Raw genomic sequence first — 18,495 nt, forward strand, 5'->3', positions numbered from 1 at the left:
CCTGGGTATCTACCCAAACAATCTGAAAACATTTATCCATAAAGACAAGTGTGCTCCAATGTTCCTTGCAGCTTTGTTTACGGTGGCCAAGACATGGAAACAACCAAAATGTCCTTCGATAGATGAATGGATAAAGAAGTTGTGGTATATATACACAATGGAATACTATTCGGCGTTAAGGAGAGATGATATAGGAGCATTTGTGACAACATGGATGAATCTTGAGAATATAATGCTAAGCAAAATAATCAGACAGAAAAAGCAGAGAACCCTATCATTTCATTGATATGTGGTATATAAACCAAAAAAACACAAAAGAACAAAACAAGTGAGAAACAGAAACTCATAGACACAGACAACAGTTTAATGGTTACCAGAGGGTAAGGGAGTAAGGGGATGGTAGAAGAGGGTAAAGGGGATCAAATATATGGTGATGGAAGGAGAACTGACTCTGGGTGGTGAACACACAATGGGATTTATAGATGATGTAATACAGAATTGTACACCTGAAATCTATGTAACTTTACTAACAATTGTCACCCCAAATAAACTTTAATTTTAAAAAAAGTACCTGTGCCTAGTTGATCAAGGTGATGACAAAGATGGAACTCCAGATGAACAAACTGGAAGGAAACGCAAAGAGATGGGACAAACCATGGGGTAAAACAAGAGTCGACTCTGGTACAGGCAGCCAGGGCTGTTGGAGTTACAAGTTGGTCACAAGTGCTTTGAGAACCAGATTCACTTGCAGAGCTATGGGAAATAAGTAATAAAAAGTTCAATAACCTAAATTTCCAAACATAAGTGAAATGTCTTTCTATAAGGGTCTTTAAAAGTAGCATCTATAATCCTATAGTCAATATGTTATCAAATCTTTCGTATTTACTCACATCAATTAGTTGTTTTTAAAAATTAAGTTAAAAAAAAATTAAGTTCATGTTGATTATTCCCTTTGAGTTATTAGCAGAAAAATTTCAAAGGCCTCCTCAAACTCCAGGCCACGTTGATCTACCTGTAATCCAATTTTCTTCCATCTACATGTCACATAACTCATGCTCAATTTGTTCTCATATTAGTTTACGACCAACACAATTCAGAGTATGACTCTGCTGTTCAACAAACCCAATACTTTCAGTTAACCACAAATGTTTCATTTTTGTTTTACTTCTCCAGATTGTCTAGATGCATATTCCCATATGAATTAGTTAATAATCCTCATTGAACACCCAATGAAAAGTATACTAGGTGCCATAAGTTATGACCATGCCCGAAGAACTAAGGTCCCATGGACTATTACCCCACATGGGTTCTCTCTTCACTTGCCCATCGCCTAACACCATTTTGTACAAGTAAACTCTGATTAAAAGGAATAGTGAAGGTATCTGTAGGAAGGAAGATGTTTGTACAAGGTGGAGGCTGGTGTCCATGGGAAACACGCTGCCTATTTGCCTTGCCTCAGTGCTAGTAGAAGTGTAGGAGCTGGGGATTGGAAGGGGGTGAGGTTTGTTCTGGTAATGATGGATACTGAATTGAGGCTGTCCTATTTCCCCTCACCATCTTCCATCCTCTTATTTCCAAATCTAAAATTTGCTCTGCAGCTATAGTTGCCTGGCTTCTAAATCCAGGAGGAGCTAGAGAAGAAAACATAATTTACAGTACCCTAGGGAGAACTATGACAGGAAAAACTAAAGGAATAAATCCTTGGTTTTCAAAGAACTCACATTCTAACTGGCAATTTAAAATAGGTAGACATTTAGAAACATTACAAAACAGAACCACCACTCAGGAATAGGAAAGTCAGAAGTGCTGCCAGAGTGAAAACATAAGAGGAACTCAGAATGGTGCAGGGTGAATCCCGTGGAATTCTCAGAGTGTGAATGTGAATCTTCAGCTGAGTTTTGAAAAAGGTTGTCCAAAGGCTGGTGAAAGTGAAAGCTAGGAACATTCCAACATGTTTACTGAATGTTTAACTTCAAGGAGTTTCTCCTGATGTGGTGGTATTTACCGCAGTGTTAGTAAATCTCCAGTGCACACAAACAAAACACAAACTCTGGGGTCCTGTATTATTGACTAAGTGCTTTGTGCAAAAATACAGCTAAATGCACTCTTAAAACTTTCTATAAATAGGCACACTAATCCAAATAGCTTTCTAGGAATTTATCTATAGAATTACAAAAATATTTCATTGGCAAATATTTCATTGGAAATTAAAACCTATTTATTCAGCAAGAGCAAAATGTATTAGTTGTACATGTATGTGGCTACCCATATGAACTCTTTCTGTTTGCTACTTTAAGAAGCTGTTAGAAGTAGGGTACAATGTTAGTCAAACATTAAAAACATAGGCGAGACTTCTATGAGAAAGAGTGAGTACAGAATTTGAAGTTTATCTGAAGCATTTTTCTTGCCAACTACAACTTTGACACTCTTGAGATTGTCCATGATTTATTTGTCTATCTCTTGAGAAAAGCAGATACTATAACATACTGAAAAAGTTTGCTAAAACATCATGAGTATGTGCCACAATCTTTATTTATAAAAAAATTGATTAATTCTTCACTTTTCTGAAATTAAATGCACAAATCAATGGTTAAAAATATATATATATATATGTATATATATATATATATATATATATATATATATATATATATATATATATATATACAGAGAGAGAGAGAGAGAGAGAGAGAGAGAGAGAGATGGATACTCCTAACATACTCCCGTGGTCAGTACTATCTCATTTAATCTTGAAATCATGACTAAAATGGTTACAAGGTTAATCTACATTTAAAAATTTAGACTTTTATTTAAAAATTTGAGTCATAGCAAAATTAAAGTTTTTTAAACATAAAATTAATATGGCATATATAATCTGAATATGCTTTAATTGTATTTTGAATCAATTGTAGTATTTTTAATACTCAACTTGATCATTATATACTGTGAAAGCAGCACATACTCGTCCATGTTTATCTTTTACATAGGATTACAAAGATCTAAGTGTAACAGAACTAAATAGTCATAAATATGAGAGTGATGAACCTGCTAGGCTCACTTATAGCAGCTAAATTTGGGTAGTTTCCTTAATTAAGTACAATGGACTTGATCTGATCCAGATCTCAAAAGGAAAAATTTAACTTATGAGATATGTAATAAACAGAAATAGAAAGTAAAAATGGCTCCTAGGAGCAAGATCTCTAAAATAATACACAGAACTCAAGATTCAGCAGTTAGTTCAAACATCAATATGTTCCTAATGAAAACTCAAATTTTAGAATAGTGGAAATATTCTAAACAGTGGAAAGTATGGCAGGAGTTTTACATATTAATACCTTCATTTCAGTCAAAGGGTTACTTATCAACTGTCCTCGGTCCCCTGTAGAGGGGGTATCAACTCTTTAAATAGGAGGGTTTTAGTAAGTCTAGATTGCGATTGAACCAGACGCACGGTGGGGACCCAGGCATAATTTTCAAAGATTCACCCCTGGATGTCACTCAGGGTGAACCCCTTTAGCACTGCAGATACTCAACAACGATCTGACTTCATTGATGAAGGCTTCAGCTTTTCTGTGGATTCCTCTGTGGGACTAAGGGTTTTACAATACAGCATAATACAGCATAGAGATTAAGAAGAGAATGACTAGGGTGAGAGAATTTAGGTGAAAATGCTTGCACTGCTATCACTTGTATTGCAATCTTGGGCAAGTTATTGCATCTGGATAAATGTCAGTTTTCTCATTTGTAAAGTGAGTCTAATAACGGGAACTACTTTTTGAGTATTAAATGAGATACTGTACACGAAATGCTTAACATAATGTTAAGCACTCCATAATAGAAAAAACCCATCCCTCTTTTTGTGCCCGGCAAACAAGGTACCATACTGGTCACTCAGTTTAATATTAACTGTTGGTGATTACCATTAGCTCTTCAGAAGGATCTTAAAATATCACACTGAAATTCATCTCAACGTGGTATTGTCTCTCAAACACTGGTTCACCTAAACCGTCTCCTGGCTACTGCAAAAACATTGCTCTGTCCGTTTTGGGAGAGCACTGTCCGGCTTAGAGAAGACAGGATGTGTGCACCTGCACTACCACCTGGTCTCTACTCCATAGAACAGTCATTTTTAAAATACTTTAATTCCAACCCAAAAGAATACACTTTTATTGTAACCTAGTACACATTAACATGGAGGAGGGCTAGAAGGTTTACAGAAAATACAATACTTTGATATTTTTTGAAATACACTCTATTTTCTGAAAAATTGTAGTAAGATATACATAACATAAAAATTAGTATATTAACCATTTAAAACTATAGTTCAGTGGCATTAAGTACATTCACATTGATGTGCAACTATCAACATGATCCATCTCCACAATTTTTTCATCTTTCCAAATTGAAAGATATCCATTAAACAATAATTCCTGATTCCACTGTCCCTCATCCCTTGGCAACCACCAGTCTACTTTGTCTCTATAAATTCGACTATTCTTGGTGTCTCATGTAAGTGTAATTAAAAAATATTTGTCCTTTTCACACTGATATTTTCTATTTTACTAAAAAAATAGTGATTGCAACCTGCTAAACTGATTTCATTACCCACTAATGGGTTGCAATCTGTGGCTTAGACAACAAGCTTAAATAGGCCCTCAGGTAAAGGACTGCTTTATATGTACTGACTAAAAAAGTGTGTGTGTGTGTGTGTGTGTGTGTGTGTGTGTGTGTGTGTGAGAGAGAGAGAGAGAGAGAGAGAGAGAGAGAGAGAGAGAGAGAGAGAGAGAGAGAGAGAGAGAGAGAAATAGAGAGATCTCCCAAGGTTCAGAGAATCAACACCATGACACAGAGACTTTGTTAAGACAATCAGCCTAGAACTTTAGGTGAGAACGGAGGAACAATGAATACTTTGGGGAATGTGTATTGGGAGAAGGACTTTCTGACAAAAGACCAACTCCCTGGAGGGGTTGTTACATAGAGTTCAATCACCAACTAAAAGGAAACAGTAAAGGGCTTCAAAAAGATACTTGAGTAAGACACAAGCATTCCTTCTACTCAAGGGAGAGAAGGCAAAAACACATTTAGCCCTCAGAAAGAATTTTCTAGATAAATCATGGATTATATCATTGTATGACTAGAAACATAGTTGACAAAGCAGTTCCAAATGTCAAAATTTATGCCTGAATGGTTTATAAAAGTCAAAAGATTTTAAAAAATGGTACCCAGTAAATTTAGGTACACCTAAAAATGTAGATCCTGGGAGCCAAGTGGAGGGGAACAATATCTGGAGGCCATAGTCACCTTCTGGTAGGATAAAGCTCAACCAGTGGAGAGAAAAGAAATGATCCAGGGCCTTGACCATCACAATTCTTTCTCTGATTCCTCCACTGTCTATATATGCAAGAATCAAGGCTTTGGGGAATGAAAAGCATCTCCTCCTCACACACATATACAAAAAGCTGGGACCACTATCTCAAAGATTACCAAATGTGAATGGGCAGGGATCTTTAGGGAGTAGGCAAAAATCTCTCTCTCTCTCTTTCTCTTTCTTTGACACATCTAAAGATGCAAGTATTCCAAAAACCTCTCCCGAGTTTCAATTTTCATTGCATGCAGAAATAGTCACACACCCTAAGCCACTTCCCTTTCAAGATGCTTTCTTCTATGAACCGGCATTTTGTGGGGTGAGGATAAAAAGTCTTTGTAACCAGTCTGCTCTCACATGATTCAATGTGAGAAAATGACCATGCAGTATGGACAACAAACCACCAAAGACTTGGCACAGGTGAACAGAGCTTAGCATTATCATCAAACAACTTATATGTCAGGATCTGCAGTTATTGTTGTGGTACATGATGATTGCCTGTACTTTGTATGATTACATATCACATACTTGTGGCTATCTGGAGATAGCCATTTGAGGTGAGGGTAAGAGGAGAAACAAAGTTGAAAGTTGTTATGGTCCATCAGACGACATCTGATTGATACCAAACCCAGGGAACCAGCAAGGTGGCCAAAAGCCCGAGAGCTGGGCCCACCATTTTCAGTTTCCCTCGCTTCCTTCCTAAGGCCAGTCACTGGGTGAGAAACTGTAAATTCCAAACAGAGAAGGTGCTTGCTGGTTATGTTCTGTTTGCTCTCTAGATTAATTTTCTACCGTTCCCCATCCTCTTCTTTGCCCCTGGACTATACCAAAGAGCTACTCTGTCCTCTGGTTTGTCCTTTGGTTCAGCCAGTGGGAGGTGCCAAAGGAGATTAGAAAGTAGGAGGAGAGTAGGGTGAGGGCTGTATTTCCCTGACTCCTTCTCGGATGTATCTCCATACATTGCTGTATGCCTCTATCCAAAGCACCTGCAAACACCTGCTTGGAGTTTTTAGTAATGGCTCTATCACCTGGCTCCTCCAGGTCTAAGAGTGTTATGGTTCCCCAGGGTTCCTAGCCCCATTGGTTAACCCTGCCCACACTTTTGGAAATAGTCCTTTTATTAAACTCTCCTCAATCACCTAGTTTGAGTGTGCCATCTGTTTCTTGTCAGGACCTAACTGATAAAAGGGGTTTATTTAGGCTTTGCAATGGGTGTGTTGGCAAATACATGCATGATGAGATTAAAGAAAAATAGCTAAAATGGGTATCTGGTCAGGGCTTAAAGGTTGTATCGCTTGCCTCCTGTCCAGAGCACAGCAAATCGAAGTCACTACTACTGTGGAAACTAAGCTTGAAGTTACTCTCCTTCAAATGCTAGGTCATAAAAGATATAATCATTACCAATCACTTATTTCCCTATGGTCAAGCAAACCATTAGTTTAAAGTAAATGGGACGTAATTATTACAAACACAGTGATTGGATTAAAAATAATATGCCCATATGGGATAAATAGACAAGGGTTTAAGAGACCGAATCTTTTGTCTCCAGTCCTTTGTTGACGGCTACCTGCCACCCCTTGGACTGCTTAGTTCCTATTCATTACTCAAGTCCTCAGCTTAGGACTCAGTTTCTCAAGGTCAAACGGCTGGTTGGCAATAGAGCCAGGACTTAAACCCAGGTCTTCTAACTAGAAATTCTCTATGAAATAGTGCTTCTATTTACATACATACAGTGATGCCATCACCGCTGAGCTGCACTACACTGTTGCAACTTTATGACACTTGTGGACAACATGCCTTCTTTGTTTTTAAAGATTAAGTTTCATGCAAGTAATTTTTATGAACTTTCTTCCAGTAATGTACAAGAGTCTGATGGATATCCTTCTCAAACCACTGAAAATATTACTTATGATAAGATAATCTCTAATCATAAAAGTGTCAAGTTTTTGTTCAGTTCTAATTTCTAATGACAAAATATTCTAGAACTAACTATACCAAAAATAAGACCTAGCTGGACAATCAGCTCTAATGCGTCTTTTGGAGCAAAAATTAATATAAGATCTGGTATGATATGATATAATACCCTGTTTCCCCGAAAATAAGACCTAGCCTGACAATGAGCTCTAATGCGTCTTTTGAAGCAAAAATTAATATAAGACCAGGTATAACATAACATAATATAATATAGTACTGGGTCTTATATTAATTTTTGCTCCAAAAGACACATTAGAGCTGACTGTCTGGCTAGGTCTTATCTTCCGGAAAACACAGTACTAGGTAACATACTAGGAAGGTAGTTATTTTTGAAGAGCCCAAATGACTCAGAAATAGAACATATAAAGCATAAAACATATTACTATTAAGCATACAAAATAATCAATGAAAAACACTATGGGACTACAGATTTAAATGTTAATAGAGGTTATCTCACTGTGATATTTTCTTTATTTCCCAAATGTTCTTCAATGAACATATATTATTGTTAATATAAAAGAGTTATTATTAAGCATATAAAATAATCAATGAAAAACACATGGGACTACAGATTAAAATGTTAATAGAGGTTATCTCACTGTGATATTTTATTTCCCAAATGTTCTTCAATGAACATATATTATTGTTAATAAAAAAGAGAAAAGGCATTCACAACAATATATAATATAAAGTAGTAATCAGAATATCAAGTGGTGTGCTAGGATTATAACCTTGTAAAGTCATACAATAATGGGCAAAAAATAAAGTAACCAAAAAGAGAAAACAGTTGATTTGCAGGGTGTTGGAATGGTGGAGTCTTTTGCTCTGTGTTAATGTCATATGTTGTTTGGGGGAAAAAAAAGAAGGGATTATATAAAAGGAATAAAATACTGCTAAAGCCAATTCATCAGGAGAATTGGCAGGCAGAACACTGAAAGTGATGGACATAGGCCCAACTTTTATCTTTTAGTTTAATTTATCTTTAAATACACATAACATATGATCCAAGAAACCTGTTCCACTGATAGTGATGTAGTCTCTTTTTTCTTTTATGGGAGCATGGACAGAAGGTGAAAAATAGGTTGTTGAAACCATTTTTTTTCTAAGTTAGTGGATGTATTAAGCATGCAAACATTGGAAACGGGGATAACCTGGCCCTTCTTTGCCACCAGCCAGACATCCTGTAGGGGGTGTGGAACAGGAAGTTCTGAGGACATGATTCGGGATACCCGGAGTCTAAGAGATTCATTATGTCCAAATAGATTCTAAAGCTGGATAAACTTTGGCTATTTGAAATCCTTTAAGTTATTTGGGTTAGCCAAATTTTTCTAATGTCTGGAGATTTATCTCTCAAGGTTATTTTTCAAACCACTTAAGAAGGAAACATTTCCAAAATTTATCTTTTTTCAAGGAGACAATTCAATTTATTTAGCCTTTTTTTGAATGCTCGAGTGTTATCATTACACATATTGATTACTGTGTAATTAAGAGTCTTTTGAGGTATGTATGGCTCTTTTCCATTCTCTCTCTTTTTTTGTTTTGGTGCAGGGTGACTGGATAGTTTGCTTTCTGCAAATTTTGCCTTCTTATATTTAAGAAAGAGGTTCTTAGTGAGAGCTTACAGGACTGCATTATGAGTCAAACACAGGATTTTTATGTGGACTTTGAAACATCAGCTTCCGTCTTGCTTCCTGGTTCTCATCTGTAGTTCAGACAGATGCAGCTGCTAAACAGCTGAGTTACAGCTAAGTGAGGGGTCACTAGGTAAGACAACTTAACGACCGCTTCCTAGTACAATGTTACTATTTCATTTTTCACAGAGTTACCTTTGGTCATCAGCTCCATTTTGACTGCTGTTCAAGATAATTCTCCAAAGATCTGAGGATACCAGTTTCTTCTGGTCATTCACAAGATTGATATCTGGCAACTGCAGTTCACATACTTTGCTTTCAGACAGACTAAATTCTCGAAATGCAACAAAAACCTTCTGGAGTTCATCCCAATATTCCAAACTACACGGAATCTATATTAAAACAAAAAAGGATTTTAGAGATTGCAAATAGATACTATGTTTCCATTTTGTTGAAATCCATATTAAGCCTGTATCATTTACAACATTAATAAGACTTTTTCAAAGAGATAAGGTCGTAAAAGACAGTAGTTTACAATTTCTCTAGAATGCTTACATTTATCCAGTTTACCTATTTTATTTTAAAAGACCCATTCAAGAATAATATGAGAAAACAGCCAAGAAAGTGTTTAAATAAAAGAGAAAATGGGGAACAAATTCTACGAGGTGTTAAGTGTATCATAAAGTTATAGCAATTAAAAGATAAGGTTGGAGTAGTAACATAGAAATAGATGAAAGAGTAGAATAAAAATAGTATAAGATGTAAACACAGATACATTTCAGTATGTGATGAAAGTGCCAACTCAAACAAGTAGGGGAAAGATAGGAAATGAGGTTGCAAGAACTGGCTAGCCATTGGGTAAAACCAAACTGAGTCTCTACATCGTTCCTGCATGAAAGTAAATTCCTAAAGGATCAAAATGTTAAAGGCTAAAAACTAGAAAGCATAAGAGAAAAAAAATCAGTTGGTATTTTTATCACAGTAGGGCATCCTGTGTTTGCAGAGAGAAACCTTAAGGGATGAGGCTGTCTCTCTCCAGGACAAACAGGAGACTTGCTCTAAAGTGGTAGATTCGACAAGCTCCATGTTCCTCAGCTGTGTCACATATCTATCTACTCCATGCATAGCATCCCCTTGGGGGCTGTTCTGCAATTGCCCTCAGGACTTGGAGGCAAGAAAGAGAAACCAATGCCAACATGATGTTCATGCTGCTGGAAATGCCTCGAGCAATAATGTTCTTTGTTTCTGACCCAAGAATCTTATGTCTTCTGCCAGCATCCATCAAATAATGACAGGCTAATTAATTAGCTTGCATAGGTAAAAATCCCAGACTCTGATATAGTTCACAGAAGAAATATAACCAGGCTGTCAACATGAAAATATACTCAACTTTACTAGTAATTAAAGAAATTCAAATTAAAGTAATAATGTAATATTTTTATTTATTATTCTGGCAATTTTAAAAGACTGACAGTTCCCATTTCTGTAGAGGTGTGGGAAAAAGCATTTCTACCCAATATTTTTGGAGGGTAATTTGGCAACATCCATTAAGTGCTTGGAAGTACACATCTAAGAATTTGTTTTACAGAGATTCCAAAGTGTGTGTGCGTATTAACTTCAGTACTATGTGTATTAGTAAGAAATTGGAAAAAATCAAATATCCATCAACAGGGGATTAAATACGACATAAAGATCTATTAAATATATGTATATATAACATATATGTATATATGTTACACATATAATAGCTTGAAGTTACTCTATTCTTTATATAACAAGTAATCAATAAATTATAACCACTAAAATGAATAAGGAATAGCTATATACACTAACACAAAAAACATCCTAGATATATTACTAACTTAAAAAAACTAAGTTTTAAGATAGAACATGCGGGTTGACCCCATTTATCTTAGGAAAAAACAGTGGGATCAGATGTGTCTCCTCTTTTGGAAGTAATCCCTAATCATGTACCATCCTCAGAACTGATCACTGCTTCTCTTATGTCACTTTCATATCTAAAATAGTCCTCTATCATAGAATGTATTACATTTTGCAACTCCTATTTACATCTTTGTCTCTAGTTGACTCTGAGATCTTTGAGGAAAACCTGGCACATTATTTTAAAAAATACTCTTAGCATGTAACAGTTTTGGGGACATAATAGGATCTTAATAAAAGCTTCCTGAATGAATACATAATTCCTAACCTTCTTTCCTAAATAAGTGATTCTTAATTTTTTAATGGGAATAACTTTATCTCCATCTATAACAAAGTTTCTTTTCTTTAAACAGGAACTTGAACTTACCTGTGTGGAGAGATGCTCGATGGAAGAAAGGAAAACAAAATGGCTAAGCATAAGAGGCTAATAACAGTGTGATGAACAGAGGCATATATTCTGGTCAGCAATAAGGACACGTAACATATCCATAGTATTCTACTTTTAGCCACCGTTTCCTGAAATTCTCTCTTTTCTTGCTTTCTATGACATACTTTTTTTACACTTTCCCCTCTCTAGGTCTTTGTTTCTATATACTCTCTCAGCCTGAAATACCCGTGGACTCCTTAGTTTCTCATTGTCTCATGTTTAAATCTTTTCCATCCATCATGGTTCAAATGATATACCACCTTTTTTTAGCCTTTTCACCTCCAGATGGAAAAATTCTCTCCCTTTTCTGAATGCAAATAGTTTTTTTTTTTTAGATTTTATCATTGTATACCTTATGTTACAGTGATTTCTATACATAACATCTTCCCTGGTAGACATTCCTTGAGGGAATGATTTCCATTTGGCTAAGCTTTGGATTTTCACAGCACCTGGAAAGCGTATACAGTGAATGTTCAAAAAATGTTGCTGAATGAATGAATGAATAATTCATGAATGAATGAATGGGTGAGTCACATACTGGGAGATTCAGCCCATGTATGACACATTAAAAATTCTCCACAAAAAAGTATAGAAGATGAAAGCCTGAATTTTGAAGTCAAACCTAATGGGACTCAAATACTAGCTCCATTAGCTATGCATCCTTGGGTAAATTAATTTTTTAAACATCTGTTCCCATATCTCTAAAAATGGGATAATAACAGAACTACTCTCATGAATTACTGTGGGGATTAAGTGAGACAAAGCACCTCATTTAATACCACATAGTAAAAGCTTAAGAAGTGTTAGCTACTAATTATTTGTTCTTCGTATGCTCAAAGAACACTTCAAGTATTGTTACCAGAATTAGGTAGGTTGTAATTAAGAGTCCTGTTTGTTAGATTTTTTAACAATGGGTTAGACTTGGAAGAAAATAATAAACCTTGAACCTGGATATTCATGAACATTGTAATCATAGTTCAACACAGTTTTCTGCTGTACACATATTACTTGAAAAATAAAGGAATATCTCATTGCTTAACTCCTCTTAGACTTCCATTGACTGCCAGTGAGTCAGTCCATGAGTTAGAACACTCATAACTAGAGGTAGACATGATGTTGGAATTGGGATAAGACATTTGTATAAGAATATAAGAATCTCAGATGACAAATTAGGAAAATGCTGTGCTTGCCTCTCACGACCACATTAAAATTACAATTAAACTACAGCAGAACGATCATTGAGAATCATCTGTAGTCTAACTGCACAGAAGCCCTACAATTAAGGATATACAAAAGAAACCATGTTGAGACTGGTAGGAGGGGTGGAAACATGGAACAGGCTGGTTCCACACCCAATTGTGGTAGTTAAAAATTGGGAGGGCTATCTCAGCTGTGGAGGTTCCCGCTAAAAAATGAGAGGCTCCCCAGTCCAGGATTTCAGTGCCAGGAAAAGAGGTCCCCATAACTTCTGGCTGTGAAAACCAGTGGAGATTGTGGCTGAGTCAGACAGAGGGCTGCTGGAGTCCCAAGAGTTCCTCTTAAAGGGATAGCACATGGACTTACTAGCTGATGTACTTACTTGCTCTAAGCTCCAGTGCTGGGGGCAGCAGCCCAAAAGGTGCCAGGGACTTAAAGAGAACCGAACTGTCCGGGTTCAGGGTGAGGGGTATAGGGGCAGCTTTCTCCCAGACATAAATGCTGGCAGAAGCCATAGTTCCTTTATTGAGCCCTTCCCCGATCCAGCAGTGTGTGGACAAAGGTGGCCTCCATATCTGAGTCTCCATCAACCTGGTTAACACTGTTCACCCACCCCAGTGATTCCCTTAGACCTCACTCCACCTAACTTGTGGGCCCACTCAAGCCACTTCCAGTAGCTTTTCCATACAAACAACCTGTCTTGGCTCATGTTGTGGACTTTCCTAAAATCTCTTAAAAGTTCACAGACCCCAAAAAAGGAACATCTAGCCTCAGTGTGCCCTATATCTCTTGTTAAGCAGCCCCAAGCATGGCACTAACAGCAGCCAGCCTTGGTTTGTAGCTTAGCCTCTGCCAGGTACCTGTAAGCCCACCACAAGTGGCAACCATCTGTGGATCACTTTGTAGCTCACATCAAGTGGCCCTGGGCAGGGCATAGGCAGTGACTGACCTTGGCCTGCAACGGAGCCACTCCCAAGAGGCTCCAGAACTGACACACCTGGTGGCCAACTTCAGACTACACCAGACCACCCAACCACCTCCACAAAAGACACACCCAAAGGGCAGACTAAGCAGGCATCAGAGCCCTGTTAAAGCGAATCTTACTCTGTAGGGTCAGGCCCTGCACAACAACTCCTCCACTGCAGTCAAGGCCAATCCTCACAACCAATTAGCCCAAGAGTCAATCCCTCCCACTGACATGAAAACAGCAACCAAGGCTCAACAACAGGAGGGCACACAGCCTACACAGGGACACACCTGAAGCACTTGCCTGAGGTGACCAGGAAGATTGTGCCACTGGGCCCCACAAGACAACTACTATGTAAGGCCACTCTACTAAGACCAGGAGACATAGCAGCTTTACCTAATACACAGACACAAACACAGGGAGACAGCCAAAATGGGAGACAAACAAATATGTCCCAATAGAAAGAACAGAACAAAGCTCCAGAAAAAGAACGAATGAAGACAACCAACCAGAATTGAAACACTGCAGAATTGAAAACACTGGTTATAAGGATGCTCAATGATCTCAGGGAGAACTTCAACAAGGAGATAGAAAACATAAAAATGGAGAAAGAACACATAAAAAAGAACCAGTCAGAACTGAAGAACACAATAAAGGGAATCAACAGTAGATTCAATGAAACTGAAGACTGAATTAGTGACTTAGAAGATAAGGTAGCAGAAAACACCCAATCAGAATAGCAAAAAGAAATAAAGAATAAAAAAAAAGGCAGGTTAAGGGGCCTCTGGGACAATATCAAGCATACCAACATTCACATCATGGGGGTACCAGAGGTGAAGAGAGAAGGAGTAAGGAATTTAAAACCTATTTGAAGAAATAATGACAGAAAACTTCTCTGACTTGGTGAAGAAAACAGATATACAAGCCCAAGAAGTGTACCTGAATCCCATGTAACTTTACTAACCATTGTCACCCCAATAAGCTTTAATAAAAAAGAATCTTAGTGGAAGAAGGTAAATGAGTTTAGAAAAAGCATGTTTAATATACTACTTTTTACAATACAAATAATACAATGTAAAGTTCAAAATCATCTTCTTGGTAGAGAGATTACATAGAAAGGGATGAAAAAATTACTTGTTTCTGGTACTGCCTCTAGAAATTCTCCATTAAAATTAATATATAATAAATTACGAATATTAGCTGTCACGTGGAAAGCAGAATTGGGCCTTCAGGAAAAAGTCCTAGTAAATTTTCATATACAAGGCAAGGGTTGGAATAGCTCCAAAACATAAGGCAGTCCTAACTGGGAACCATTGTGGGAAGCCATTAGGCAGTTTAAGGGCAATGCAAGTGGGCTATAGCAACCCTGGGGCTTAGAGAAAGAGGAATTGTGAGAATTCAAAATGAGAGATTTGGAAGACAACCAAAGAAAAAACTTTATTTAGTTCACAACTTTGTGTGAGGCTGGGTCTTTGGTTGCATATGTCAACTGAAACATTCCAGGCTACTCTGAAAATTCAGAAAAACAATAGAAAACTACAAAACAAATACATCCCCAAATATGTCAGTTATGTGTTTGTCAGGATTTTCCTTTATACACCTTATTTTCCTTGGTTAATAAAGGGAAATAAATTCATTCCAAATGAGGCTTCTGTTGAAAAAATTTTTAATTGTATGCCTATAAGTACATTTGCAAAAGTCACATATTAACCTCTTTTCCCACTATAAGAATATATTTGTCTACATGGTTTTGGAAGAAGAACTGACTATGGATGGTGAACACAAAATATGATATATAGATGATGTATTACAGAATTGTGCACTTGAAACCCATGTAACTTTACTAACCACTGTCACCCCCAATAAAATTTAATAAAAAAACCCAATATATTTGTCTTCAAAACTTCAAAAGAGAAACTAATAACATTGAGTACAATTAGTATTTTAAAGGTAATTTTAATCAATTATACATTCACAAATATTTATTGAGCCACACATTTATAAACCACATGGAGATAATCTATATATTTTTCTGTTTCTTCATTATAAAAAAAAAAATCTTGTTGGTATAAAATCCTGGCTCTGCCTCTTAAATCACTGCTCTAAGACCTTGAGCAACTTCTTTAATGACTCTGAGCTTCATTTCCCTCATTTGTAAAATGTAGGTAATAAAAACAATATAGTTTTCATGCTGCATTAAGGTTTGGACTTTATCTTCATGTCAACAGGATATCTTTGAAGGATTTGAATCCAAGAAGTTAATGCAGTCTTTTTACGTTTTTAAAAGCTTTTGGATACTGTGCAGAGATTACTGTGTTAGGATTAAAACAGCACAGATGTGAAAAGACCAATTAGGAAGCTGTGAAGTGGTCTAAGCTAGGAATGTAGATAGCTTAGCGTATAGTCAATGACACTGGAGAGGTATGTGGGAGATTCTTGGGACATAAAAATTTGTTGACTGATTTAGTTATGAGGAGAGGGAGGGGTCAAGTATGCCTCCCAGGTCTCTGGCCCAAGCCACTCTGTGGATGGTAATACCATTTACTGGGATGGGTAAGATTGGTCTCTCTGAGGAGTAGGTTTGTGGTATAAGTAGGGTAGAGGAAGAGAGAGCATGAATTCATTTTTAGATAAACTGAATTAAGAGGCACCAATGAGCCATCTAAGTGGAAAGCGAGTATAGAGTTGGCTATTCTGGAGAGTGGGATGGGATTTAACTGTTGATACATAGCGGTAGGTTTGTCTGACCTTAAACTTTATGTTAGGAGAATGTAATGAAGGACAGAGAGCCACAAGTTTAGGGTATTTTAAAAAAGCGTGTTTTAAAAGATGAATTAATGCAAACTGGTTAAAAGGGGATGTGAAAACAGAGTAAGATGATGGATAGGGAGAAAGCAGAGAACTATAGGTTTAGGTATAGTTTAATGAATGACTATAGTGGGTCTTGTTGAATAAGCAAGCTGTAGAGATTGAGAGGCTGCGAGGGAGATTAGGATGCAGGAATGAATGATTAAGGAGGCTGAACACTTTCGGATGATGACAAGGTCCAGAGCGTATGTGGGAGTGAGTAGTTGGAGTGGTGGAGAGCATCACAAGAGTGAGGAGATCTTTGGCTGGGTCATTTACATGGATGTTGATGGCAGTGAAGAAAAAGGCTGGAAGCCATGGCCAAAGACTTCTGAGAATGAGGGACAGTGACCCAAAAGTTAACAGATGCAACAACAAAGAGGTGTGAGGATGATGTAATTGAATGGAGTGAGTCTCAAAGAAGGAAGAAGATTTTACAAGAGGATAGAAGAGTACAGGCAAGTGACATTATTGAGCAAGGAAAATATCTCATCTCCTGACCTTCAGGCAAAAGGGATGTGAGAGAACAAACAGCTTCCACATCAGAGGGTACAGAGAGTTCCAGGGCACAGCAATATTTTATTTAAGGTAAAGGGGTATGGAAATGCTTGGAGAAGAGGTTGAGGTTTAGGGGAGTTCACTAATCACAGAGCAGGTGTTCCACAGGACTCAGTGGGAGGGTTTAGAAAGTAGAGGAGAAAGGATTTTGGCAAGAAGAAGACAAAGAAATAAAAATCAGTATCTAAACAAGAGGGGATAAATCTTACAGTTTGGGCAGTGATTGGGAAAGAGGGAAGCGAGGCATATTTTGGAACTGAGTCCTCACTTAGGAGGGATAGGGGCAATGGCTGTGGCTCCAAAAGTAGCGTACTTCTCCTTCCTGAGGCCTGGCGTGCCTTCTGTGTGTTCTCTGATAAGTATTCTTAAAGAACTGCAGCTATTTCTCCAAAAAATTCAGAGCACAGAGTCTGATTTGTGGTACACGATTAGTTTTTAAATTAATGAGTGAAGATAGGTGCTGAAAAGATAACAATCTTAACTCTTTAACAGTCTTGTATTCTAAAAAGGTCTTGTTTTATATACTGAGCCGTCCCTTTATATTATTTTGCAATCACACCCACTTCTAACAAACTTTCCATTAGCTCACTAATCTTCCTTTGCCTTTCAGTTAGAAGTTGACATTGCCCAGTTAATCTTTAGGTTAGTAGTAACATAATCAAATTAAAATGTAATGCAGCCATATCGTGCTTCATATGGTAGCAATTAATATTTCTCAAGGAGTAACTTTGGGCTCTATTTTCTGTGACCTATTTAAAATAACTTTATCATGTGCTTTTAGGTTTGAAAGATATGATGTGAATGATCTTTAGTTATATAGCTATAACTGAGGATTTATTATTAATGCCTGCACTGAATAACTTGAAGGGAAGATGACTATTCCAAGAAAGTTTGGTTGCCAAAAAATAGTTTAGAAAGCCTGAATATCTAGTACTGAGTCATGGGAAGTGGGAACAAGTAAATTGGTTTCACTGGAAAACATTCCACATGTAACACATGGTACATTTCAAATGAATGTCAAGATTACATATATTTTTATTACATTTTGTTTTCCTATGCATTATTTGACAGGACCTAAAAAATTAGCCAGCCATACATAATAAACTGTACTCTAAGCATATGTGGTCTTTGCATATGAATATATTTTAGGTTGTATATCTGCCAGTTGGTAAGAGCACATGTATTTTTGCATTTAAAATGTTATTCCACAATTTGTTTCCATTTGATGGCTAATTTGGGAAGATTTGCATGTGTGTTGGTGATTTAAAAATATTTTTGGTACAAAGAATATTTTGGCACTTAATTTGTTTTTATTACTTAATAGTACTGCCAAGAGTATTAGCAGGGTTGCAACTGCCCATCTGTCCTCATAGATAAATAGCTCTGATTTCTTTGTGCAGGGGCTGCTGAAGCTAGGCCATTCCCCCTTTGCCCACTCAGTCCCATTAAGCAACTGAGGCAAAGGATTCATAGGAAGTGTCTTCCTGTGTTTATGTGCACAACAAAGAGCTGCTGGTAGAGACAGAAGAGATCTAGCAAGTGATGTATTCTAACAGTCTGCTTCAATTATCCTTTATATTATGACAGA

At 37.1% G+C, this 18,495-nt stretch overlaps 1 protein-coding gene across 5 annotated transcripts in view; it reads right to left on the minus strand.

The window, feature by feature from the left end:
* The window catches only part of VPS13B (vacuolar protein sorting 13 homolog B), a 765,148-nt gene that overhangs the window by 93,027 nt on the left and 653,626 nt on the right, over positions 1 to 18,495 (minus strand). For all 5 annotated transcript variants that reach the window (XM_081070819.1, XM_081070821.1, XM_081070818.1 and 2 more), the window contains exons 40-41: positions 9,166 to 9,362; positions 572 to 753 (exon numbers count right to left, since the gene is read on the minus strand). In XM_081070819.1, coding sequence (XP_080926945.1) covers positions 572 to 753; positions 9,166 to 9,362 — 379 coding nt within the window. The remainder of the gene's footprint in view (positions 1 to 571; positions 754 to 9,165; positions 9,363 to 18,495) is intronic.

Source organism: Rhinolophus hipposideros, assembly GCF_964194185.1.
Source record: "Rhinolophus hipposideros genome assembly, chromosome: 13".
Lineage (NCBI taxonomy): Eukaryota > Metazoa > Chordata > Mammalia > Chiroptera > Rhinolophidae > Rhinolophus > Rhinolophus hipposideros.